Source organism: Onychomys torridus, chromosome 1, assembly GCF_903995425.1.
Source record: "Onychomys torridus chromosome 1, mOncTor1.1, whole genome shotgun sequence".
Lineage (NCBI taxonomy): Eukaryota > Metazoa > Chordata > Mammalia > Rodentia > Cricetidae > Onychomys > Onychomys torridus.
In genome coordinates, this window is record NC_050443.1 from 81,049,737 (window position 1) to 81,076,368 (window position 26,632).

General features: G+C 53.9%; 2 protein-coding genes across 4 annotated transcripts; one reads left to right on the plus strand and one right to left on the minus strand.

Moving 5' to 3' along the window:
* The first annotated feature begins 5,933 nt into the window (after positions 1 to 5,933).
* Phox2a (paired like homeobox 2A) lies at positions 5,934 to 10,368 on the plus strand. Its single transcript, XM_036191867.1, has 3 exons — positions 5,934 to 6,334; positions 8,408 to 8,595; positions 9,342 to 10,368. Exons 1-3 carry the CDS (start codon positions 6,118 to 6,120, stop codon positions 9,780 to 9,782), a joined length of 846 nt encoding a protein of 281 aa, XP_036047760.1. The 5' UTR covers positions 5,934 to 6,117; the 3' UTR covers positions 9,783 to 10,368.
* Positions 10,340 to 25,053, minus strand: Inppl1 (inositol polyphosphate phosphatase like 1). Of its 3 annotated transcripts, none has more exons than XM_036191854.1 (30): positions 24,819 to 25,053; positions 24,164 to 24,230; positions 23,438 to 23,827; positions 20,758 to 20,821; positions 20,519 to 20,669; positions 19,873 to 19,993; positions 19,505 to 19,645; positions 19,224 to 19,317; positions 19,000 to 19,089; positions 18,796 to 18,894; positions 18,547 to 18,697; positions 18,363 to 18,469; positions 17,943 to 18,045; positions 17,651 to 17,847; positions 17,243 to 17,360; positions 16,792 to 16,888; positions 16,423 to 16,561; positions 16,217 to 16,316; positions 16,020 to 16,108; positions 15,668 to 15,749; positions 15,453 to 15,542; positions 14,879 to 14,992; positions 14,687 to 14,775; positions 14,158 to 14,245; positions 13,911 to 14,066; positions 13,589 to 13,667; positions 13,366 to 13,506; positions 11,629 to 12,298; positions 11,248 to 11,381; positions 10,340 to 11,137 (listed from the first exon to the last, which is right to left on the minus strand). In XM_036191854.1, exons 3-30 carry the CDS (start codon positions 23,617 to 23,619, stop codon positions 11,047 to 11,049), a joined length of 3,777 nt encoding a protein of 1,258 aa, XP_036047747.1. In that variant the 5' UTR covers positions 23,620 to 23,827; positions 24,164 to 24,230; positions 24,819 to 25,053; the 3' UTR covers positions 10,340 to 11,046. The 3 variants fall into 3 exon arrangements, with proteins under 3 accessions (XP_036047747.1, XP_036047731.1, XP_036047740.1); XM_036191838.1 differs by lacking the exon at positions 24,819 to 25,053 and adding an exon at positions 24,615 to 24,702; XM_036191847.1 differs by lacking the exon at positions 24,819 to 25,053 and having other exon boundaries at positions 24,164 to 24,331.
* Positions 25,054 to 26,632: the final 1,579 nt, after the last annotated feature.

Sequence of the window (26,632 nt, forward strand, 5' to 3'; positions counted from 1 at the left end):
AGGGATTGTTCTGAATTAAATTGTTTGAAGTGGGAAAATCCGCCTTTAATCCAGATCTTTTGAGGTAGAGAAGATCCACCTTTAATCTGAGCCACACTTTCTGGTAGTGGGCTATCTAAAGGACATGGAAGAAGGAAGCTTTTTTTTTTTTTTTTTTTTACTTGCCCTCACTCTCAATGACAAGTTCGTTCCTTAACTGGCATGAGAGCCAACCTCAGGATTCCAGTGAGCACCAAAGACCAGTTGAGACAATCTGACCAGATTCCTGGTCAGAACACCTCCTGGATCCTTGGTCTTTCCACTGGTAGACAGCCATTGCTGGACTAGCTGGAGCACAGCCTATAAACCACTCCAATAACCCCCTAAATAAACAGAGAATGAATATGTGAGAACACTATATATTTTAACTCCTCATTAAAATGAACCAGCTTACAGAGGAGAAGCCAAGGTGCAGAGAGGTTGAGGAACTCACCCTGCCATTCAGCTGACCAGTAGTGGGGCAAAGCTGTGCCTACCCATCACCATCAGGCACCAGAACTCACCCTCAGGCATTAAAATGAAGACATATGTTCACAAGGAGTCCCCTCCCAACAGTGCTGTGACAGCACTTGGGGCCAAGAAATTGTAGTTCTCCTACAAGGGCATGTATGGGGGTGGGTACTCCTCAGTTAGGATGAGCCCCTCACCCCAGACGCCTAATCACCAGCCACCCCCCCACCTGCCTTTCTCCGCCAAGCCAGCAAGCAGTCAGTGGCTGCCAGGAAAGAGAGAAACGCAGCTGTATGGTCTTGAGGTACGAGGAGGCGGGCTCCTGCCCTGAGAATTTCATAGCATTCCTTCTACAATGATGCTCCTAGTCACACTATCCTCTTGGCGTGCTAGAATTCCAGCTAAAGCCAGTGCTGCAGGTGGGGGAGATGGCTGAGCAGTTAGGAGCACTGGCTGTGCCAGGCAGTGGTGGCACACACCTTTAATCCCAGCACTCGGGAAGCAGAGCCAGGCGGATCTCTGTGAGTTCGAGACCAGCCTGGTCTACAGAGCGAGATCCAGGACAGACACCAAAACTACACAAAGAAACCCTGTCTCAAAAAAGAAAAAAAAAAAAAAAAAAAAAAAAAAAAAGCACTGGCTGCTTTTCCAGAGGACCTGGGTTTGATTTCTGGTACCCAAAGGGTAGATCCAATCTGTAGCCCCAGTTCTGGGAAATCTGATGTCCTCTTCTATCCTCCAGTGGCACTAGGCACACATACAGTATGCAGACAAAACACCCATACACACAAAATTAAAAAAAAAAAAAAAATCCACTAAACTTCTGAGAGAAGTGTTACAGAACAGGGGTGGGAGGTATTATTGGCTCAAGGACCACACTATAGATGTGACAGGCTGGATGGCGGCCTGTGAGACACCTGGAATCAGGATCTTCAGCAGCACTGGGTCCTGTAAGTTGTAGCTGCTTCTATAGGTGGTCAGCCTTGACACTGGGGAAGGAATGGCCACTCACAAAGACATCGCTGAAGAAGTTTCCTCTGGGCCCAGGGTGACCCAGGAGGAAGGCACTGTCCTGTGTCTGGGGGGTTGAGGACACAGGAGAGAAAGTGACTCCTCTAGAGTGTGGAGAGGGAATCTCCAATGAGGATGCCTTCCCTGGGGACAAGGGCAGGCAGGTCTCGGTTATTCCTAACTCGTTGGAGCTAGAGAGACTATGATACACAAGAGGACGCAGTTCTGCGCTGAGACCAACACTGCTGTAGACACTTCAGTAAGGTGAGCTGAGCAATCAAAGAAACTGTAGGACACAGCAGAGACGCCCAACTTAGTGCAGGGACATCAAAGATGGCTTGGGAAAGCCAGCAAGGTCCGAGGTCAGTCAGTGAGTAAATCATACAAGGTTTGGGTACTGGGATAAGCAGGGGGACTGGGTGAACTTTTCATCCAGGAAGAACATCTCTGAGCAAAACAATTAGTGGGTGGATGAGGCTATGAAGAAAAGCAAGATGAAAGGAGGTGGGCTGGGGCACTGGCACCCGGGACATTATGAGTCAGGTGAGAAATTGAGTTTGATCATGGAAAGCCATAGGAGGACAGAGGAGAACACTGGCCCCGTCCGTTCTAACTCCTTGAGCCTCTCAGATATGGAGATACGTCCAAGTGAGGACGCACCACGCACACCCATAGGAACCTGTTGAAGTAGTTGAACTGTCGGGCCCAAATCCCTACAATCTAAAATGTAACGAGAGAAACACAGAAAAGAGGGAGTGTTGATGAAGATGGGAAGGAACTGGAGGCCCCAGGAACTGTTGGTGTGGGTGGAAATGGCACAGCACTTCCTACAGGGACTAGAGAGACGGCTCAGTGGTCATGAGCACTGGCTGCTCTTGCAGAGGACCCAAGTTTGGTTCCCAGACTGACATAGTGGTTCACAACCATCTGTAACTCCAGTTCCAGGAGATCTGATGCCTTCTTCTGGCCTCCAAAGGCACCAACCATGCACATGGTGCACAGACATACATCCAGACAAAACACTCATACTCTTAAAAAATAAAATAAATACATGTTTTTAAAATTTAAGTAAAAACACTGTGGCATCGCCATGTGACTCAGCAATTCTACTTCTGGGTATATACTACAAAGCCACTGTGGACGGTGGCTCACAGCTGTAATCCCAGAACATAGGAGGATGAGGCAGGAAGATTGTAGTGAGTTCAAGGCAAGCCTGGGTTCAAATAGCTCACCTCTTCAAAAACACAAAAACAGCAAGGAAGGATCCAATGCCCTATTCTGGACCCCACAGGCACTTACACTCACACTTGCACATCCCCACACAGATGTGCATGTAATGCACATAAACTCACACAGGCACACACATACATACACATAAAAATAATTAAGTATTTAAAATAAAATAAAAAATTTTTAAAGTAGAGCCTTTAATCCCAGTACTTGGGAGGCAGAGGCAAGTAGAGCTCTGTGAGTTCATGGCCAGTCAGCACAACCTAGTGAGACTATGATTTAAATGAAAACAATATGTGAGTTGGAGAGATGGCACAGATGTGATACACATAAGTATATGTAGGCAAAACATTTACACATAAAATTAATAAATCACCAGGGCAGTGGTGGTGCACACCTTTAATTCCACCACTCAAGAGGCAGAGGCAGGTGGATCTCTGTGAGTTCAAGGTTAGCCTGGTCCATAGAGCTAGCTCCAGGACAGCCAAGGCTACACAAAGAAGCCCTATCTCACAAAAAAATTTATATATATATATATATATATATATATATACATATATATATATATATATATATATATACACACACACACACACGTATATACATATATATTTTATTTTCTATGCATTGGTGCTTTGCCTGCATATATGTCTCTGTGAGGGTGATGGATCTTCTGAAACTAGAGTTACAGACAGTTGTGAGCTGCCATGTGGGTGCTGGGAATTGAAGCTGGATCCTTTGGAAGAACAGCCAGTGCTCTTAATGGCTAAACCATCTCTTTCCCCAGACCCAAAATGAAATAAAATTAATAAATCTTTAAAGAGAGAGAGAAGCAGAGCATCCCAAAAGTTATCTATCTATGTGACCACATTCATATCAGCATTACTCCCAGCAGCTAAAACATGAAGCTACGTGTCCATGACTGGATAAAATTTTTAAAAGAGTGTACATAATTACAATAGAACAGTAGTTGCTTCCTTAAAGGAAGCAAATTCTGACATATGCCACACACAGATGAACCTTGAGAACATTCTGCTCAATAAAATAAGCCTGGCACAATAAGGTAAATAGTGTATGATTCTGTTTTATAAGATATTCAGAGTATTCAAAATTACATAGATGATTCTGCGGGTGTATGTCAGTGCTAAAGTGTTTGTCCAGTGTTCCTAAAGCCCTAGATTAGATCCCCAGAACCTCCCACAAAACTGAGTGTAGTAGGGCATGCATGTAATACCTGGTACAGAGCAAAGCTCAGGAGAATCAGACATTCAAGGTCATCTACACAGGGAGTTCAAGGCTACCTGGGATACGTGAGACCCTATCTCAAAAACTTATATAGGCAGACCGACAGACATTAGAAGGGTAGTTACCAGAAGATGGGGGGATGGTTACTGCTTCATATATGGAGTTTGTATTTAACAAGATGAAGAGTTATGGAAATAAACATGGCAGTGATATTGTACTGTCCGACAGAATGAATAAATTAACAACACTGAACTATACAATTAAAAATAGTTATGATAGTAAAATTTGTGTTTATGCATACATCCAACCAAAAACTGGGGGGAAATGGTTTGTGAAAACACCCCCAAAACTCTTGACATAGAGTACTTACAGGAACCAAGGCGTGTGACAAGCAAAGAATGAGTAGGCTGGGCTGTGGTCCCCACTGTGCTGGTAAACACAGGGGAAGAGAATTCCAAGAGTGTTCCTTTTAATCCCAGAGGACTTTAGTAATAAGGACATGACCCTCTTCTGGCTTTTCCTTGGGTCTCAGACTCCCTACCAGCCAGACCTAGTATAGAAACCTGGAGACTTGGGGCTGAGGAATATTGAGGAGAGGCTCAATTCATTCTTTAGGAAAGCCAGAGAGGAAGAAGGGGGGTTCTACTCATCCTCCAGGTAAAGGTGCTGAATGTGCTCCATTACCCCACAGCTTGGAGAGCTGGTGAAAATCCATAGAAAAACCATTCTACCAGGTTTTCCAGAAGAAAAGAGCCTCTGAAGGGAAGAAAGAAGCTGGAGGCCAGAAAGGGGGTCATTACCACATTCCTAAAGCTTAGCATCACACACACACACACACACACACACACACACACACACACACACACACACACACGGTGCACAGCTATTGGGAAGGACAATGCGGGTGAGGAAACAGGGAAGGGAGGGAATGGGCTGGACTCAGCAGGTGCAGGCTCCAGTGGCCCTCAAGACAAGTCAGGGAGACCTCGAGCCTGCAACTTCCTCCCCTTCTGCCGCCCCACTCAACAGCCTCCATCACAGTGTCTTGCCCGCCTTCTGCTCTGGCTCACGAATCCCAGCTCTCAGGAGGTTCTTTCTCTCCACTCATCAGCCTCTGTTCCGCTGGTCTGTGTCTGGCCTTGCCACTCTAAGACCATCCTGTGTGTGGCCTCACTATGATTGCCTCTGTTTGGTCCCAGCCTTTTCTGGCGCTCCATCAGTCCTGGTTGCAATCCACGTCCATGTCCATCAGTGTCCGTCTGTCTCCGTGCCTGTCTTTCTCCATCCTGCTGGTCCTCTCTCTGCTTGTCTCCATCTCCACCACTGCCTTTCTCTTCTATGCGTTTCATCTTTGTCTCCATCTACACATCCCTCTTTCCTCTGTCCCTATCACCGGGTCTGTCTCCTTTTCTTTCGGTCTCCTCTCTATAACCACGTCCCCTCCCTGTCCTTGTCTCAGGCTCCATCTCTTGTCTCTTTCTCATCCTTGTCTCCATCCCCCTCACTCCAGGGCAGCCTCCGCAGTCCTCGCAGGGATAGGACCTAGCTGGGGGCGGGGCTGAGGGACCAGCTCGGAATAATTCGGTTATCTGGGAGAATTGAATTAACTTCTTCACACCAGCACCGCGGGGCCTGCCTCCCTAGCTTCCACGGGGGGCCGCAGGTGGGAGGCCCAGGAACGAGGTCGGGACCCTCCTGCTGGGCATGATGTGCAGGGATCGAAGGTCTGGGCCAGATTGGAACAGGATAAGGGACTCTCCGGATGGGGTCCCACGCAGCCCCGCCTGCTCCTCTGGAGCCCTGAGAGGTAGGCAGGAGCCCTTTAGGGTGGGGGGCCGGGGTGGCTAGGGGCGGGGTCTGGGCCGCCCAGGCCCCGCCCCACGGAGTTCGCCCCGCCCCGCCCCCTCCGCGGGGTCCTGCGCGTTAAAAGGCGCGCGGGCTGGCCATACTGCACTTGCGTTGCACCGGGGCAGAGTGCGGGCCGCGACGGGGCGGGCGGACTCTCGGGTGTTCAGAGCGGGTCTCAGGTCCTCTGCACCTGAAGCTCCAATCCCCCATCCCGAACTCCACCCAACCCGGGACCCCGACCCCGACCCGACCCGACCCGGCCGGCCCGGCCCCCGCCCCCGCCCCCTCGGGCCGATGGACTACTCCTACCTCAATTCGTACGACTCGTGCGTGGCGGCCATGGAGGCGTCCGCCTACGGCGACTTCGGCGCCTGCAGCCAGCCTGGTGGCTTCCAATACAGTCCCCTGCGGCCTGCCTTCCCCGCCGCGGGGCCACCTTGCCCCGCGCTCGGCTCCTCCAACTGTGCGCTTGGCGCCCTACGCGACCACCAGCCCGCGCCCTACTCGGCAGGTGAGCGCAGTCCCGTCCCAACCCTGCCTCCAAATCCCACAGAATCCCCCTCCCTGCCCTACTCTGCAAGTGAATGTGACTGCTGTTCCCACAAGCCGCCCCCTGCCCATACCCCTGGCCAGATCCTCCAATGCACTTTGAGAACCCTAGTAATAGGAGTTTCTTCTTGGCAGGGGTGAGCCACACCCTCTTGTACCTCCTGTTCCTCTTTCTCCATGCCAAATCCCTACCCTGTGCCTTTAGGATCAAAGAAACAGGTCCAGCCCTGGGCCTTTCGCTAGGCCCTCCCCTTCCCACCTACAAAGGCCACCACCAAACCTCTCTATCCCCCGTATCCTCGGAACGGACTTCCAGGTCAGTCCAGTCAACTCTCATCTTTACCACCTGTGTCCTAGACGATGCCATCCTCAGCAAAGCTCCCTGCTGTCCCTGAGCTGCCCAAATGGGACCCTGTCTAGAACCCTAGTACCATCTTTCTAGCCTCTCCATGCCCTTAGACCTGTCCTGCCTGGGCCCAAATCTTACTGTACCACCAAAAACCGGTTCCCATAGCCACAGAAAAGAAAGGAACCCCTATCTTTGAGCCCTTTTCATTTCCACATTCCCTCCAACCCGGACTCTAGCTGAAGCCCAGCAAAACCCAAGAGCAGATCCTCCACCTTCATTCAAGTCCTTTGACCCAAGCAAGTCCCCTTCCAAACCCTCAACATCACTGAGCCTTTCAGGCACCCTATCCCTTCTGTTAGAGTCCCAGCCTGCCCCATCTGGCTTCCTCATCTCTTGTCTCTTGCCCTCCTGGGAAGATCACGGAACCCAAAAGGAGGACTGGGGTTTGATGGGGGGAGATACGTACTTGAATTTAGGAAAATAAGAATCATTAAGACCAGAGACCAAAATGGGGATGGGAAGATTGGTGGTCTTAGACCGGCGAGGATGAGGGTTGCAGAAATGGGAACAGGAAATAAGGAGATAGACTCCTGAGAAAAGGAATTGTGAGGCTGTGGGTGGATAAGGTAGGGGAGATGGGATCACAGATAGGGACCCTGAGAGAGAAATGGGTACATGGTGTCGGGAGACAGAGGTAAGAACCAGATGGTGGGATCACAATTTAGGAAGATGGGGAGCCTAAGAGGCGGAAAAAGAGATGAGCCGGAGGGAGATAAAAATGGAGTGTTGGAGACAAGGGTTTGGGAAGATGGGACAAAGAAGGTGAATCCCAAGAAAAATATAGAGACTTAAACCAGGCTTGGAAACGGGTTTGGAGATGGTATCTGCATGGAGTATAGCAGCTGGGATAGGATTTAGAGGAGATAGGACACAGAGAAGGTGCTGAGTGGGATAAATGGGGCAAAGAAGATAGAAAAATTTGGGTAGGAGGGAATAAGAACCCTCCTCAATGGGTACAAAGAGAACAGAGGCCCGGAAAGGGAAAGTTGAAGAGAGGTTCAGAAGGAGGAAGATGAAGACAAGGAAGAGGAGATGTCTGGAGAAGAATGACATCAGAGATGAGAGGCAGAACCGAGGAAATAAAGCTTGGGAAGGAAAGAGATGGGCAGGGGTGCAGGAAAAAAGGAAACATCAGCACACAGCAGTCGGTGGCAGGCTAGACCCAGCAGGAGAGTCTCAAAGGCAGAGCCAAGGCCCAAGACTGATTAGTAGGGAGACTTTGGTGCCGATGAGATCTGGCAGGCATACCCGGCCGTTTCTTGTGATCAGGGAACGGGACCTGCAGTCCCAGAGGAAGGGTGCCTGAGGAGAAACATCCCGGTGCAGGTGGGAGGCTGGGAGAGGGCAGTGGGGTGGTAGGCTTGGAAGAAGGTGGAGGGAATATGGATGGACATCAAACCCTTAGTTGGAGCTTCTGGTTTGTTTCAGGGAATGCTTAAGCCTCAGGTCTCCCTGATGATTCAGCCCTTAGGACACTGGCTGGAGACTATTGAGAACCAAATAGCGGTGAGGGAGGAGTTATATGCGATTTCCTCCAGGGCAGGACCCAGGGGTCTGGGGGACTGAGATCAGCTTCTCACGCACTCTGCTCTCATTGCCCCTGCCCGCGCGCGCACACACCTGCAGTGCCCTACAAGTTCTTCCCGGAGCCGTCCGGCCTGCATGAGAAACGCAAGCAACGGCGTATCCGCACGACGTTCACCAGTGCGCAGCTCAAGGAGTTGGAGCGCGTCTTCGCCGAGACCCACTACCCGGACATTTACACACGCGAGGAACTGGCGCTCAAGATCGACCTCACTGAGGCTCGCGTGCAGGTGAGTGGGCGCATGCACGTGCTGTGCACGCACTTGCTAGAGGAGGGTGCTGGAGATTAGACACCTGGGAGCCAGGGACAGCTACAGTTTGCAAGCCAATACGGTTCAGGTGTGGCTACCTACCAGGAGAGGCAGCGGGCCGGGACTTGGGCTCTCAAAGACTGGAGCTGAATAGCTTAATTTGCCTACCCCGCCCCACCCACGTTAACTCAGAGCTTTAAGATAATACTCAAAAGCCAGGAAGCAAGGCGGCCAGGTTAACAGGGGACAGACGGGTAGGATCAGGCCAATCAGTACTTCTAGATGACCGGCCAGGCGTCGCAATGTGGATGGACTCTTGAGTCAGTAAAGTTTAAGTTTGGGGCAGACAAGAGAGGTCTGGGTGTGCAAGTCCCAGTTAGCCCTTTTTGGATGGGGGCACCCTGTACAAAAAGTCTCCCTAGGGCCCCGACCCCATTCTTCACTGTCCTAGAAAGCTCCAGGTGAATGCCCAGTTCCCAAAAAGGTATGCTGTGGGTGAGCAGATCGTAGAAACAAAAATCTAAGCTCATCAGAAGCCGGAAGAAGGGACGGGGCGCCTCGTGGAGTGGTGGAGGGCGGAAGGCTGTAGACCTCCGACTGTTTATAACCCGTGACCTATCCTTTCTGGACCGAGAAGGGACCGAGATCTTTCACGCGCCTAGCGTCCCGGGGCTGAAATGCTCCCCGTGACCGTCCTCTGGGTTGACTGGTCCCTGTGCCCACAGGTCTGGTTCCAGAACCGCCGGGCCAAGTTCCGCAAACAGGAGCGCGCGGCCAGCGCCAAAGGCGCGGCGGGAGCGACGGGAGCCAAAAAGGGCGAGGCGCGCTGCTCGTCCGAGGACGACGACTCCAAGGAGTCCACGTGCAGCCCCACGCCCGACAGCACCGCGTCGCTGCCGCCGCCGCCGCCCGCACCCAGCCTGGCCAGCCCGCGCCTGAGCCCCAGTCCTCTGCCCGCCGCGCTGGGCTCCGGGCCCGGGCCCCAGCCACTCAAGGGCGCATTGTGGGCGGGGGTGGCGGGCGGCGGGGGCGGCGGGCCCGGTGCGGGAGCAGCCGAGCTGCTTAAGGCTTGGCAGCCAGCGGAGCCCGGTCCCGGGCCCTTCTCCGGAGTTCTGTCCTCTTTTCACCGGAAGCCCGGCCCCGCCCTGAAGACAAACCTCTTCTAGCCGCGGGCGTCCGGAGGCACCCAGCCTGCCCCAAGAGACACCCCTACCCTGCTGTACCCGACAGTCCTTCCCTATCCCGGCCGCCTGCCTGGAAGCTCCCCGTCTTCCCCACTATCCAGCGTCTGATCCCTAGATGTGGCCTCCCCTTCGTTGTAAAACAAGCCAGGGCCACTCTCGTCCTCACCTACCCGCGCCCAGCGGAGGAGTACTCACACCGGGATCCCCTCCAGGGCTGCCCTTTCTAGCTTGGCTTTCTTAGGAACCGGGGTCAAATTACACCTGTCCCTAACACAGTGCCCAATCATAAAGCGTCCTAAGAGGCCGAATCGACAGCTCCTACTTTCCTGCTAGGCGGGCCAGCCACTCCTTAAAATCAGCAACCTGAAGGGACCCACTGCCAATTTCCTAACGAGTCACCTCCCATCCCTAGCCAGTCTGGTGCAGAGGGAAGACACACACTAGAGGGGAAAGGCTGTCGGGGAACGGAACAAAGTAGCTCCCCCCCCCTTTTTTTTTCTTTCAAAAAACTTGTAATTTATTAAGGTGATTTTGCTCAATCCAAATAAAACTTAATTTATTGAAGACATCAAGCCGGCAACCTTTCCGAGTTCCCAAGATGGGATAAACTGTTGGCAAAAACCCTGCCCCCAATGCGATGGCAGCCAGCGAACCTCCCTCCCTCTCTACCGCAGACTGCCACGCATTCCCTGGGCAAGGGCAGTATGGACCAGAGGTACAGCCAGAACTAGGCAAATTTCATTTTGTGGCCGAGGTCCTGCCCCACCCCAATAAGATTAATGTGCCCTCCCTCCCCAAAACCCACACAGAAACACTTAAATAATCCCAGCCCAGTTCTGGGCTCTTCCTTCATTTCCGGACAGATGTCCCCAGAGTAGAAGTTAGAGGAAGGAACTCTTCCCCTGTGGTTCAGCTCCGAGGGAGGGAAGTGGAAACATCGGTGGAAGTGGGGACCAGGATGTGCCCAACTATACCCCACGTACAACCCTGAGGCTGGGAGGTGTCCACACCAGAGTAACCAGTGTGCTTCATTATTACCAAAGGCTACTAAACTCCCGACCCTGGACCTAAAAGCTAGGTGGGTAGCACTTTGTCCTAATTAGAACACCCCAAACAATTAGGCAGTAGGGAACACTGATCCCCAATAAATAGACAGAGAAGCACTGCCACATCCCTCGGAACTTTTCAAGCCCTGGTTGCACGTGCCCTTCCCAAAGGGGAAAAAGCTCTGATTTCGCAGCGTTTATCACTTGCTGAGCTGCAGGGTGTCCAGAAGAAGGCGCTTGTGAGCAGGATCCTGCACCCCAGCTTCCTCCAGGTCTTCCTCTGTGATGTCACTGCAGGAGTTAAGAGAAGCTGGGAGATGGGCTAGGAGGTCCTAGGGCTCCCACAATCCCACCCATAAGGCCAGACACCCCGCCCTGTCCACCTCCAGCCCCGCCCCCACCTGAGAAACTCCAGGTCGTCCCAGCCATTGTGCACCAGGCCCTCCTCATAGCGCTCCAAGCCGATGGCCCGCAGCCAGGCACCCATGCCCGCCTCTCCCAGCCCGCTGGCCCGCCCGCCCTGCGGGCACGGAGCCTAAGGGAATACGGCATGTTAGGGGGAACTAAAGGTGGCCCCTCACAGAAACACATGCAAACAGCCACATTCTACCCATGCTCTAAGGGGAAAGAAGGTGGGGAATGAAGCTGATTCATGTGTCCCCAAAAGGCCCATTATCCAGCTACAAGCAAAGGGGGGTGTGGACACCAGTGAGTTCTGAGAGACAGACTGAAGGAACACTGCCTATCAGGTACATATAGCCAGCTAGCCCTGGTCTACACACCTCCTCTGCCAAGTCTTCTTGGATGCTCTCTCGGATGCGGGGTGGAGGGAAGCTGAGGGGTCGGCCATAGTCGGAAGGCCCTCGGGGAGGCTGCAATTCCAAGGGGCTGGGGAGGAGTGCTGAGCGTCCAGGCCCAGGAGCATAATCTACCTCACTGAGTGTTTTGGCCATCTGCAGTACTGAGCAAGACCGGTCATCCCCACTTGCAACCTCCCCCAAAAAAGTACTGGCAGGTGAGGTGCCTGGGGGTAGTGGTGGCCTTGGATGGGCCTTGGGAGGTGGTGGACCACGGGCCTCACCCCCACTTCGGCCCCTGGCCACTGGCACTGACAAAGGATCCAGGCTAGGGGGCAGGAAGATGGCTGAGTCCGGCAGTGGTGGGGGTGGGAAATCTGGAGGAGGCAGTGTGCCGCCAGAGTCCTCATCCGATGAGCTTCCCTCTCCAGCACGAGGGGTCCGGTGGCGCCCAAGCTGTGGAGCAGGCACTGTGATGGCTACTTTATTCTTGGTGGCAGGTGGGACCGGGGCCCTGGCAAGTGAGGGTGGCTCCAGGGGCAGCAGCTGATGTGGGACCCCTTCCAGGACATAGTAGGCAGGGTTATTGAAGCTGTTCTTGAGTGGAGGAGGGGCCGCCACGCCTTCCAGCTCAGTCGTCCCCTCTGGCTTCAACCTAGTTTGGGAGCAGGAAAACTTTCAGGACCCAAAGGAAAGGGCAGTGGGTGAAGTGGGGGGACCTTGAGTACGTCACTGACTCACTCTGAGCCCTCGATGACTTCATGATCTCTAAAATTGAAGGGGGAGTGCAAGAGGTAAAACCCTAGCTCCTTTTCCTCACTTGCTCACATATCAGCTCTTTTATGATTTTATAACTGAAACCTGAGCTCACCTGGGTGAAATGGGTGAAAAAAAGCCTTTGATGAGGATGACCAAAGAGATCAGAAAAGCCTCCAGAAGCAGGTGGGGATCCTCCTGCAGAATCCTAGCCAGGCTCAGGTTGGCGTTCTATCTACAGAACACTAGTTCCCCACTAGACAGGCCCTCACCATTTAGCCCTGGCTAACCTCAAACCCTCAATCCTCTTTCCTTAGTCTTCCTGGGTGCTGGGAGAGTGGTATATGCCAAGATGCCCAGGCCCAGGACATTGCTACCATGGGAGGAAGGTCCCTGGCCCATTAGGTTTGGGAAACTTATTAAGCAAACTTTAAATTTCTTTCTTATCCATATTCTCAGAACCTTTGCTAATACTTGTGTACATAATACATAATAATGGACATCTAAAAAGAAGAATCTAGCAAGAAGCATATTTCAAATTTTTGGCAATGAACCCATTCCCAGTGGGGCCTTTTGTTAGGTGCAGCCTTACAGGGTAGACCCTGAGCCTGGGCCGCCTCCAAATAACTTCAAGCTGTGTCTGGTTTTGTTTGTTTGTTTGTTTGAATTGTTGCATTCATTTGTAGCTGGAAATGACTGAACACCTAAACCTCCTGCCCCATCTCCCAAATACTGGGATTACAGGTTTTGGTACCATGCCCTAGCTTTAGAACCAATTACTACATCTATTTTTTTAAAGGCAGAATTGAGAGAAAACACTAATTGTGTTCCTTCTGACTTGGAGCCACACCTAAGGAGGCCTGGCTGGCCACTGTCACCCTGAGGTGTCAGAGCACTCGAACACCTGGCCGGCCCTGAGAGCCAGGCATGGTAATGGACTGAATTAGAGGATAGCAAGTCTCTCACCTGGGGTTCAAGGGCTCCTCCCTAGGGGCTGCTCGGGGTGGGGCTGGGGGCCTGCCAGTTGGTGGTGGCTTTTCAGGCTCTTCAAACAACTTGGACAGGGGACAGGGGGCTTCTGTGGAAGTTGGCTTGCGGCTCCCAGACCTGCCAGAAGTACAGGAAAAGGATGTGGAACCGACCAGGAGCCCCTGAGGGTCCCTTCTTGTGGTACTTAACCCTAACTCACCTGTGTTCCTGGCTGCCCCGGGATACTGAAGGAGCCTTGCTTTTGGCTCCTGCCTCATCCTTGTCAATGCTGATCCATTCTGAGGAAACACAGAAGGTAAACTTAGCGAGGACTTGGGAGTCCTGGATCCTAGGGATATTAATGGGCACTGAAAATATTGAGTCCCTCCCCAGCTATCCCTCAGGGAAGACCCACTCAGTCATAGCTGCAAAGCCTTCTAGTAGCACAGGATTCCAACATGCTGCCACCTTGGTCTGCCCTCCTACACCTAGCCCACACCACCGCATCAGATGCCCCACACCCTGCTCAATGGAGCCCCCACCATAGAGCCGCTCACGGGTGCCCAGGCGCTCTGTGGGCACCCGCACCTTCATGGAGCCACGGATGTTGCCTGTCTCCTCTCCACGGTGGGACAGGAAGGTCAGGAACTGCTGGGCCGTGCTGCCGATCATCGATTTGAGTGCAACCACGCACTCCCCTAAGGAGTAGATAGAACAGACCAGCAAATTGCCAGACCTTTCTAGGGTTCTACCTGGTTCCTGTACCCCTAGGTACCGCTTGCCCCTCACCATAGGATTCATAGCCATCCATGGACTTGACCGTGAGCAGGAGATGCTGGTCCTGCAGGTACTCGATGTCAGCCAGAATTGGCTTAAGCTGAGGAACAGAGAGGCCCAGTGAGGAACACTGCCCTAACTACCCCATCATGCCCTTCCCACAAGGTTCCTGGTCCCACTCACCCCTTGCCCTAAGGCTTTTTCACGCTCACTCTTAAAGACACAGGCCTGCATGGCCTTTCACAGCATTTAACATCTCTATAATTAATTAATTTTCTGTGCCATCAATGGACAACACTAGACATTCATCAGAGGCTCTGGGAGCATTTATTAAACAAATGAATAAAACAAACCACAACTTGGTTCCACAGCTCCCAAAGATGCAACTGTCTTTGTCCGTATCTTTACTTGCGTACAAAAGCACACACAAGCAGACCCTCCAGCCTGGCTCTCCCTCCCAAGGAGTCCCGCAGAGTGCTCCTCTGCCTCTTGCCCTCTGGACCCCTCTATCCACAAGTCGGGGCCCTTCCTGCAGCCTCACCGTGGGCAGCTGGCGGGAGGACCACTGGACTTTGAGGAAATTGATGTTGTCACTGCTCTGAGCATCATTCTCGAAGCTCTTCTTGTACTCTGGGGTGAAGGTGGGAGGACCTGGCTGAGGGGCTGACCACTCTGAGCAGCCTTTGGCATCCCACTCTCTCCTGGCCCACAGCCAGCAATGGCCCCCTCTGACCTTCCAAGCAGGTAGAATAGAACTCAATGAAGAACTTGGTGCGGCTAGCTGTCTTCACAATGGCCTCGATGCTCTCAAACTCAATGTAGGCCTGGTCTGAGGTCTTAGAGAGCCCTGAGGGGACAAGGGAAGAACTGTAAGCAAAAGGGTGAGGGTGCTGAGCTTAGGACAGAAAATTAGGCCCTGGCAGACCTGAAGATAAAGCAAAAAGGAGTTTCCCAGTCCTAAATTAATAGAGACCTAAAAACCCAAACCTGGGGCAGAAAGACATGCCAAGCATGAAAGGTTCATTCAGAGGGCATGGGGACCAGAGTGCCCCTAGGCTTGTCTGCCAACACCATGCCACATCTGCAGGCATACTCAAAGCATATGTGTGACAGATACATACACACAGGTATGTCACACCTCCAATGATGACCTAAGCTCAGACAGTCTCACATATCCTAGGTTCAGAAACACCCCTGCACTCACACAAACACACACCCAAACATACATGTGTGGTCCGTCAAGCCCATCACATCCCTCGGCCACTGTGTGTGCTCCCTGCCCCACGTCTCCACATCAGGACAAGCACCTTTCTTGGAGATGAACTGGGAAGTAACTCCAACCTCAAATGTCCCAAACACAGGAGAATGGTCGCTGGTGACGATGTCATCAGTGCAACCTGTTTAGGGGGACAGAATTGGGGCTCAAGAGAACTATCCTACTCTCTGCCCCACTTCCCAAAGGAGAGCTGAGGCAGAGTAATGGCACCCAGTGTCTCCCATCAACCTTTCCCAAGGCTCTGACCATAGGAATTGCAGATGATGTGGGTTTCAGGATAGGATTTCCATAGAATCCGGTCACACCACGAAGGCACATTGGTCCGGACCTGGGACAGGAGGGGCAATGTGGTCAGTCCTGTGAGCTGGGAGTCTCAACATGGGTCCCACCCAGAGCTGACAAACCCCACTGCTCTTCTATTACTGGACCCAACACTTTCCTTCTTCCTTGGACTCCCAAAACAGCCAACATCACCCCAAAGGCCTCAGGGAAGCCCCAGAAGCTGAAGTAAATTGCAGAGACCCAGATCTTTGGTATCCCATCTCCTGACTCCCTGGAACCAGAGGGAGGGTTCCCCCAATTTATATTTTTCACTCACCCCAGTTGGCTTCTGCTTGTGCCAAGCATATGTGTCCCTGGAGCCCCGCTCATAGCGGTAGGTGGGTGGGAAAGATATTTCCTCCTCACCTAAGGAAAGTAGAGGACACATGAAGTCCACGGCTCCAACGATGACGACGACCCAGGCATATTCCGACCCCCAGGGCCAGCACTGAACACTGCCAGGCCCTCACTCACTGAATCGAAGGAAGACCTTGTGCTTCTCCCGCTCCAGGTTGAGCTGGTCCACCCTGAGCAGGGGCTCAAACTCTCTCCTGCCAATGTAGTTCAGGATCTCCTGGGGCACACACACAAACGCCGGGGGCTTGCCTCTGGAGGAGAACCCTGCAAGCTTCCCCTCCCCATGCCCTCCTTTACAGCCACCCGCCGGGCCCTGCTGGCACCTGGATATCCATGTCTAGGCGGTAGTTAAGGTCCCCAAACCAGAAGAGATGAGTGAATCGCAGAGAGATGTCGAAGGCACTGAGCTGCCGATCCCCCAAGGAGAGTAGACGCAGGATGTCTAAATAGTTCTGGTTCCGCCTATGGCGGGGGGGGGGGGGGGGGGTGGTGGTGGTGTCCAGAGTCAGGAAGGAGGGACAACATAAAGGTGAGAAGTCTTTGGGGTCAGGGATGAGGGGTCCTGAGAAGATTGGGGGGGGGGAGTCTTTAGGGACAGGAATGTAGGACGTCAAGGCCTGGGCGATGGGAAAAGGAATGGGTCTCAGGAGAATGGAGGGTAAGAAAAGAGACATGAGGAAGGTGTCTCTCACCTGGTAGTCTTCTCGTTTCCTGAGGTGAGATGACAATTCACGAAGCCAAAAGAGGTGCCATTGAACATGAAGGAGACACCCACAGCTCCCTTGTTCCCTGTCAGGACAAGAATAAGAAGATGGCTGAAGGGGGCCATCTAAAGAGGAATCTCAACTGTCCTCTATCCCTCCAAGCAGCAGTCGGTATCCTTCCTTCCCCAGAACACACGCATGCGCGCGCGCACGCGCACACACACACACACACACACACACACACACACACACACACACAAACGCACACCTTTGCCAGGAGTCTCCCTTGGGGCTGCAAAAGATTTAGAATGAGAACATACAAAGTATCCCGTATGTGAGAAAACTAGAACCATGCAAAGTGGGGGTACCCTGGAGAAAAGGCAGGAGGCATGCATGAACAGAAGCATGTCACCCTCAGGGGCCCACCGGCCCTGCTCACCCAGGGTGTTGGCAATGCCGGTCTTCACACTAGATGTACTGACATGGCTGATGCGATTCTCATGCTCTGGCTTGACCAGAACTGCCACCTTAATGTTCCACAGTGACTGCATGGCAATCTATGGAGAGAGTGGGGGGTCGTCCTCGGCCCCAGCCAACGTCCCTACCTGCATCCCCATGGCCTATCATCTACATTGTCCGTCATGGGCTAGGATGGCTTGCTATCCCTTTCCAGAGTAAACAAGAAAAGCACCCCTTCCTGTGGTATGAATAACTCATAAAATTCAAGTTCAGTCTCCCAAAGGAAACATCAGGGCTTAGAAGGAAAGTCATGTGACCAGTACTCCCCAGGGCTAGCCAGGAAATCAAATAGAAAACACAAAGTCTGTAGGAAAGATAACCCCCTCACCGGGCGGTAATCCAGATCTGTAAGCTCCTTGAGGCCCCCACGCAGCAGATCCAGCCACTCTCTGTCACCCACTGAGTTCTCCTGGGTCCCAAAGACATAGATATCATGGGGTATGGTGACTGTGACCTCATCCAGGGCCTTCCCCAGTCCCTTTGATGTGAACCAAGATGTCACATTTTTTGGAGGTGGTACACTTCCTGGAGATGGAGGAGAGAGACAGCAGGAATTAGAGGGGTGGGTCATGCCCTGGTCCTGGGCCAGCCTCCTCCCCCACCATAACCCCAGGCCTGACCCATGTTCCAGGTGCCTATGAAGACAGAGATCATGTCCGGCTCATCCTGCTTGGAATGCTTGTTCTTCATGAGCTGCAGAAGCTGGCAGAAGGCTTCTCGCTTCTGGGGGTGGGGGAGAAGGGGGGAGCACAACAGCCAGTCAGGGACACCCTTCCACAGAGATACCCCGCTTTGTGGCAGGTAAGAGAGAGGGGTCATGCCTGAGGTTCCCCACTGTACAGGGTGATGACATACCACGGAAGCACTAGCAAGTACTTGCTGAATATTGAAAAAAAGTGAGTGTTTGAATCCAACATCGGGCTAGCTACTCTCAATACACACCCTGCCAGAAATGACAGGCCCACACCTCAGATTCCAACAGGAAATAGCCTCTGCACACTCCGGGAGCCCCCAATACCCTGGCACAGGCTGCAACTCACCCGGGCACTGACAAAGATGAAGTCCTTGCGCTGAGTCCGATCCTTCTCCTTTTCAAACACAACACCCAGCTTGTTCTGCACACGCTGGGACTTAATGAGCTGGCGGACTAGGGGGATGAAAGGGGAGTCACACAAACCCGTGCTATCGAGCGGCCCACTTCCCCCAACTCTGGCTCTGGCTCACTTCGGTCATGTGTGAAGGTCGTCCAGTCCTCCTGGGAGTCTCGCTGTCTCCTCAGCAGAACCAGCCTCCCACCCTCCACATCCACGCTCAGTGTGAACTTCTGGGACTTCCCAATCTTGGTCAGATCACCCAGGGTCACATCGAGCTTCACCTGTAAGACACGAGAGGGAAGGCTGCTGACCTTCGAAGGGAGGTACCCACTTTGTCTCCAGCCACCTTTGGGCCTGTGAGGCCCCACCTGCCATGTACCTCAAAGGCCTGCACAGGGATGGTCTTGGCCTTTCGTGTGGAAGGCTGCAATGGAGCAGGGGGTGCTGTGGAGCTCATGTCCTGCAGCGCCTTTAGGGCCTGGAGGGGGTAGGGAAAAGGTGAGGTGGAGGGATGTAAGAGGGTGGGGCAGCAACAATGCTGGGATAAGGGCCTGCAGGGGCAGGTAAGGGCAGGTCAGTCCACCTTCTTCTGGATGCCCGACAGGAAGTCCTTCAGCACAGATAGCTTCAGCACGAGGCTCTCCAGCTCTTGCTCTCCAGTCTGTGGTAAGCTCTGGGGGGGGGGGGGGAGAGAGGAAATAAGGGTGGTACACATGGTTCCTAAGCAGAAGCCACACACACACACACACACACACACACACAGCTCCAAGGTATGTCCCACCTCTGGAGGCCTCCCTACAATCTCACCGGCTGCTGCAAAAGGCGGGTCACCATAGGCGAGCTCTGCTGATCAAACACCTTTGACAGGATCTCCAGGCCCGACAAAACCTTGTCCACCTCGCTAGGGGAGACAGAGGGGTCAGAATCCCTCCCCTGACCTCCGCTCAGGGAACATGGCGCTGACCAGAGTGTGGCCCTTCCATCTTCAGTATGTAGAACAGGGTACAAAGGGAGGAAGCCAAGACACAGCGGATAGCTCACTGTTCCAGGTCTGAGACCAGAGTGTGACACATGGGCTCAGCCAGTACCTGTGCAGCCTTCGGCATGAGGTGACAAGGGTCCGGGTGAGGTGGGGCAAGTTGCTGGCTCCGCCTCGTACAGCCTCCAGGTCCAGCCCGTAGCTGCCCTTCAGGTACTCGTGTGACACGGTGCTGAGTCCGTTGGGAGTGCTTGCAGGAGAGATGAAGAGTCAGGGGAGGCCCCGCTGGCTGTCCAAACACCCCTACTCTACCCAGTACGTCAGGTACTGGAGGCAATCAGAGAGGAAGATGCCGGAGTTTCTGCCCTGGAGCTGAGACGGGGTGGGGTCCCTAGGTGGGGCTTAGGCAGTTAAACGGGGAAACAATTTTCAGAGAAGGGACTTCCTGCTCAGCAGAGGGGGCCGGGAGGGTCTCACCTCTCAGCTGCTGGAGCTGTGGGAGTCTCAGGGGGTTGCAGGGGGCTGCTGGACCCCACAGGGGCAGAAATGCTGGTAGAGCCAGAGCGCGGGGGTAGGGGGGGCTTCTCATCCTCCACATCTGTGGACAGGGAACAATGGGGCAGCAGTTTCGACTCAGTGACAGGGATATGCCATGCCTGTCAGAGACTGCCACAGAAAAGAGGTTATCGAGTGGGGTACCATGGTTAGGGGGAAGTGGGACTTCAGGGAGGTGGGGATGGGAAGAAACAGAGAGAGTAAAGGGCCGGGCAAGGAAGGGATTTTCTTTTCTTCTTTGCCTATATATGTATGCGTGCTATGTAAGTGTGTGAATACATGTTAGCATGAATGTGTGTGTGTGTGTGTGTGTGTGTGTGTGTATGTGTATGTGTGCGCGCTCGCGTAGGCTTGAGACTGACACTGCATGGCTTCCTCCATCACACTTCACCTTACTGATACACTGAGGGATTCCCTGCCCATGGCCACCACACCCAGCCACCTTTCAGGTGGATCTGGGGATCTGAAATCCACTCTCGTCCTAGTACTTATGCGGTACATGCTTTACCCACTGAGCCATCTCCGCAGCCCAAGGAAGGGATTTTTCACACTGTAAGATGAGCAATACCTGAGGCATCTCGATCGTCTGGTGGGTCTGGCTCCCTCTCCCCCTCGACAGGCAGCAGCAGAGCACACACAAGACCTTGGTTGGGTTGAGCATACAGGCCTATAAGCTCACCCAGGGTCTGGAATCGGCGCACAGGAACACCCTGTGAGGTCTGAAGTAACAAGGGTGGCAGGGTCAGCCAGCAGGTCCCCAAGTCTGAGGCTAAACCAAAATTAGAGGTCACGGGTCCGAGCTCCTACCTGCACAGCCAGGAAGTCCTCTCCATCTGGCAGAATGCGATATGTGTGTACATGCTTTTGGTACCTAGTACAAAGCAGGGACCAGAGCCTGTCACCCCTAGGCTGGGGTCTGAATACCAGAATGTCTTCTTCCTATTCACTCCTGCTACCAGGCTCAACCTCCGGCCCTCTCTGGATTCTCTCAAACCACTTGTCCAGGCTGCACAGGGTTAATGATGGGGCAGTCAACTTCCGCCCTCTTAGTATTGCCAACAAGAGCAGGAATGACCAGGCCCCCCTCCCCACTCTCAGACCTAGACAGCCTCCACACCCACCCACCGAAGGGCCTGAAAGCAACAGGCAGCTCTTTTGTGGCCTCTACAGCTGTCTACACAGCCCCTCTGGGCTGTGGTACCAGTCTGGGCCCCCCGCCAGAGTGAAAGTGCTCAGAAGCCTGGTTAGCTCCTATTTGCATGCACGGGCAATGTGCTAACACACATGTACGGCTCTGTCTGTTTATGCTGGTGTCTGGCTCCACTGGAGCTGGGTGTGCCGGGGGCAGTTTTACAGGGGATGGTGGGGGCTTCAACATAGGGCTTTGCTTTCTCTCAAGCATCAGGGAACTGGAATGACCCAAGGGGAATCCCTATGGAAGACTCAGCCTCCAGGGACCCCAAGCCAAGAGGGGTGCTGACAGATGGTGGCAGCAGCTGAGCAGGTAACAGCTGAGCCAGGCACATACTAAGTGGGGGATGGCAGTCTCCTTTGGCCTCCACACCTCAAAGAGGTTATGGGGTCTCTGTCTATGCCGGGCAGAAGCAGGTGCTGGCTCCAGAGAGGACCAAACATCACAAGGTCATTTTCTCCCTAAAGCTAGCCTGACCTTAGTCAGGGGAGATTACTTTGTGGTGTCAGGATCTGTGTTTATAATAATCATAGCATCCCAGTAACCAATCCCTGGCTGTGTTATGCATCTCACATAGCTCATTTCATACTCACACTGTAAAGCAGATGTTAATATTTCCATTCTCCAGATATGAAAACTGGGGCTCAAAAGGAAAAAATGATTTGCCCAAGGTCACAGAACAAATAAAAGGTAGTACTGGCTCGTATCTAGAACCAGGACAGAAGCCAGTTCATCTGTCAGGGCAGGGGTGTGTCTTGGATGTTATTAGTGTACATGTGATGTGTATATAGGTAAGCATGTATTTGGGAAGCCCACCCACTTTTGATCCCTTCTGCCAGGCTCCTGAAAGCTACCCAACACACACACACACACACACACACACACACACACACATCCCTCCCCGCCCCCCAAATGCCTTCTCCTGACAATGGAACCAGGATCTCTCTTCATTGGGACAATAGTTCCTCACCCAGACAAGGGCCCCAGCTGTCCCCCTCCCTCTCGGACAGCTGATCCAGCACCTGCCCCTGTTCCCTCCCTAATTAAGGGATCTGTTTAGAGGTGGCTAGGAGGCAGGACTCTTGGGATTTTCGTGGGCATAAGATGTCTGGCTTTAGTCTCTCCACACTGAGTGGACCTCTGAGTTGTTGCAAAAGCTGAGAATTACAGAACCCCTCACCCAGCAGGTCAACTGTCTTGGCCAGAGTTCTCAGTGTCTACAATACTAGCCTTCGGAATCCCATAATCCTTTGTTGTCTTAGGTACTGTCAAATATGTAGCAAATATGTGGCTTCTATCCACGCAATGTCCACAGCCCCATCCCAAGTGTGACAATCAGAAATGCTCCCGGGAGATGTCAGAAGAGGGGGAAAACAGGATGGAAGAAATGGGGTTTGAGAGTGTTCGTACAAGAGCTAAACACAGTAGTGCCTGCTGCTTCCTACAGAGGCCCATTCAGTGCGGAGCCGTGGGGCAGGGAGCACTGGGAGAGCCCAGCACTCGGGAGGCAGAGGCAGGCCGATCTCTGTGAGTTCGAGGCCAGCCTGGTCTACAAAGTGAGTTCCAAGATAGCCAAGGCTGTTATACAGAGAAACTCTGTCTCGAAAAGAAAGAAAGAAAGAAAGAGAGAGAGAGAACAACAGAAAACAGAGAGTACACCACGACCACACACAGCTGCCAGGTACAGCCACAGGACCAGGCCCACTCAAAAGACTGCCAAGTGTAGCTTTACACTCAGCACTCATTCATGGCCAGCTAACCAGAGCTCAAGCCAAAACTAAGACTCACTCATTGATTCATGAAATGAAGGTGCTGTCCCACACAGCTTCACCCAAGTCCTCCTGTCTCCACCCACTATCCCACCCTACCCCACAACCATATATAGCCACAAACTCCTAAGGAATTGCTGAGCATCAAAACACTGGTCCCTCTGCCCCCTGCTGCCCACCACTAAGTACTTTTAAAAGAACTGCAAACGTGTGGAACATGCATCCTTTCCCTGTGCATCTGGGGCACGGGGGAGTCTAGGCAGGTCTGCCACAGTCTGCAGACATTTCTTCCCATCACACCTACCCTGGGCTTAAGAACTCTGGCCTCAGGCCCCAGAAAGTGCTCCCAGACAGCAGGAAGTGCTCCCCTGTATCCTTCCTCCACCCAGCCATAAAGTCAAGGTCTCGACTCAGGGGTGGAGGCGGGGGGCGGGGGGGCTGCAGCCCCACAGCTCCAGTCACCCCACTACCACGATTACCACCACGGCCAAGGAACACTTCTTCGACGTGCACCCGCCCTACTCACAGGACGCAGAGTGCGAAGGCCCCCGCCACGCTCTCGCTGTCTCGCACCAGGAAGCTGCCATCGCGGCCCGCCCGAGCCAGCAGCTCCTCCGCCGCAGCTCGGCTCAGGTCGCGGTGATACCAGGCAGGGGCCGGGCTGCCCAGCGCGCCCCCGGGGCCCGGCGCCCCACACACTGAGGCCATGGCCCGCCTAGGGCTCAGCGCCGCCGATGCCTGCCGCCCCGCGCCATCCGCTCGGGAAAGCTTGGAGTCGAGGCTGGGGCCGTGCCCGGGTCCCGGGCCTGAGAAGCCACCAGCCTGAGCGAGTCCGAGATCGGGGCTCCACGCCCGGCCGCACTGGCCGCCTGGGTCTCCGCGCAGCCGCCGCCGCCGCCAGCAGCGCCGGCCCCAACTTGAAGAGAAAGAAAGAAAAGTTTGTTCAGAGGCGGCGGGGGAGGGGCAGGAGCGAAGCTTGGAGCGGGCCGGTCCCCTCCCCCTCTACTCGGCCCAGAGCCCGGGCCGCCCCTGCCCCCAACCTCTCAGCAAGGACGATGCCCCCACAGTCCTACAGGACTCCCACTTCCCAAGCCCCGCAATTATCCTGTCCCTCATCTCAAGAAGATCTAGTTCCCCGTACCCGCTCCCGGACAATTTGAGAGTCCCAGCTCTCCCTGGTGAATTCAACCCTTCCAAGGATTCCCAATGAGATGACCCCTAATCCCTATAAAAGTCTGATTCTTCTACACACCCTTTCTACTCGGCACCCCTACAGCTTTGCCGGAACGGGGTTCTCAAAGGAAGGCTCCAGGATGAACCTGCCCAACAAATACCCCCATCATCCAAGCGAACAAGTTCCCCCAACTCTTGTGAGATCAGAGCCCCTTCAGACCTCAACCCCCAAAACTCCGATCCCTGGCACATCCCACAAGACCCCTTCCAGTGAGATCCGATGTCCCACCCCACCCCTCCACCCCCACACACGCACGAGGTCCAGTACCCGCAAGTCCCTCACGCACGGGTCCCCGCAGGCCCTCCAGCCCGGCAGAACCCTTCCCCCATCTCCACCAAGTTCCCTGGCACCACGCCCCACACCCGCAGGCCCAGGTCCTGCAGCACCAGACCGGGAGGACCCCCCTAGACCATCTAGAAAAAAAGTTCCCTCAAGTCCCGGTGCCTCAGCCGCCTCGCGCAGGCCCCACCTCTGGGGCGACTCCGGGGACTCCTAGCCCGGGAAAGCCGTCCTGGACTCCCCGAGGCCACTTAAGATGGCCATCCGCCGCTACCGCGCACCCCGCGCCTTCCGCCCCGCCCGAGCCCCGCCCCCGGAGCCCGGGCTGCCCCCGCGCCCCGCCTCGGCCGCCCGCGTCCGTCCGGGTCTCCGCGCCGCACGCCCGCGGAGTGACCTCGGGCCAGTCTTGGCTCTTCCCCGCGTCTGAGCTTCCCGCTGTCGACTACTAGGGTAACGTTAGGAGGGCGGATTCATTGGGGCTCTGCCTGTAAAGCTCGGGGCCTGGCACGCTGCGGGCGCTCCCGGACGGCGGCTATTTTTATTATTAATTAAGGAGTAAAGAAGGTGACAGCTGTGTAAACTGTAAAGCGCGACCGGGGACTGAACGGGTATTATTAGCACCGCCCCCGCCCTGGCTACTCCCTCCGAGTCAACAAACTTGCGACTCGGTGGGCCAGGTGCGAGCTGGGAGCCCCGGAGACGCGGGTTGCTACGATCTCCCATCCACCCACCCCTGGGGCGGAAAGGGGGTGCGGCGGGAGAAGATGGGGCGGAACCCAAACCGGGCTCTGGCCCGCCCCATTTCCCCCCTAAAAAAAGACCTGGATGGTGGCGGCGTCTCCAGGGATTTCTCTTCCTGCCCCGCCCCTCTGCCCCCTGGTTCCTTAAAGGCGCAGGCCTCCAGCCGTTCGCCTACAGCCACCAACTCCTGGGAGACTGTCGGAGCATCCCTTTAACCTGGGAGAGAACTTTCGCTTTGGTAAATTGAACCTGTTGACCGTGCCTGGGGTCAGCCCTGAGGAGTTTCCTCTGTTTCGAAAAGGTGCGTGGGCTTAACCCAGCTGGAACGAAGCCTGGGACCTGAAGAGGAGGTCTGTAGGGGCCTTCTGAACCAGATTAATACAATAACCTACGTGTTTCTCTGCTCCGGCCAGGGCTTAAAATAAAAACTCTCAACCTCCGATCTGTACCCAACTCCTCCTGCCCATTTGGCATGAGGGACTTAGACGTGCCTCTTGTCAGGAGGCACCCTGGTGTTGTGGACAGAGACCTAGACTACGGATCTGCAATTTGGTGTATTGGTCTCAGACCCGTGCCCCACCGAGGGTAACTGTGATAGGGAAATGGAGCCAGAGACGTCCCCTAAGGGAGGAAGAGAGGGCACAGGAGACCCAGAAATCAACTCAAGCCCAGGTTCTGGAGATGTGCCATGACTAAGCAAGCGGGAGGTCTTACTTGCCCATGCCTGTAATCCCCGCCCTCAGGAGGCAGAAGCCAGATCTCTACCCAGTTGTAAGCAGCTTTCTCGGTCACCCAAGGCTAGACCACCCAAGGCTACATAGGAGATCCTGCCTCAAAGAAAGCAAGAACAAGGAGGAGGAGCAAAAGCTCTAACAACCCTCCCAATCATTATATTTACAGTTCCCTGAGAGGACAGACATGCTAAAGAATGGGTCTTTGCCGCGGCTTAGCAGGTAAAGGTGTGCTTTTGCCCAGTCTGAAGACTTGGGTTGAATCCCAGGGACCCACGTGGTGCAAGGAGACAGCTCCTGCATGTTGTCCTGACTTCATAGCTGTGTCAAGGCACCCATGCAGCCACACACATACCCGTGCACACACTCAGAATAAATACGAATGTAATTGAAATGAAGGACAGCGGCTGCTTCTGCCTCTGGGAATCCTGTAAAGGTTTTTAACCTTCAGCATCATCTGCAGGACACAGTACTGGGCCAAATGCAAGCTTGCATTTCCTCTGTATCCTCCAGACTGGCTTCCTAATGGACTCTCTTCTTGCGAGAGGCCCAGGCCTAGTCTATCTACATCATGGTAGGCAGTGTGAAGTTGTAAGCCATCTTCCAGAACCTTTGCTTAACCCCTGTTCCCAGCTTTCCCGTTGTAAACTGAGTATAGAGCTGAGCAGACACATGGTGGAAATAGGGGGATATTTGTTGTTGTTGTTGTTGGAAACAGTGTCTCTTATATCTCGTG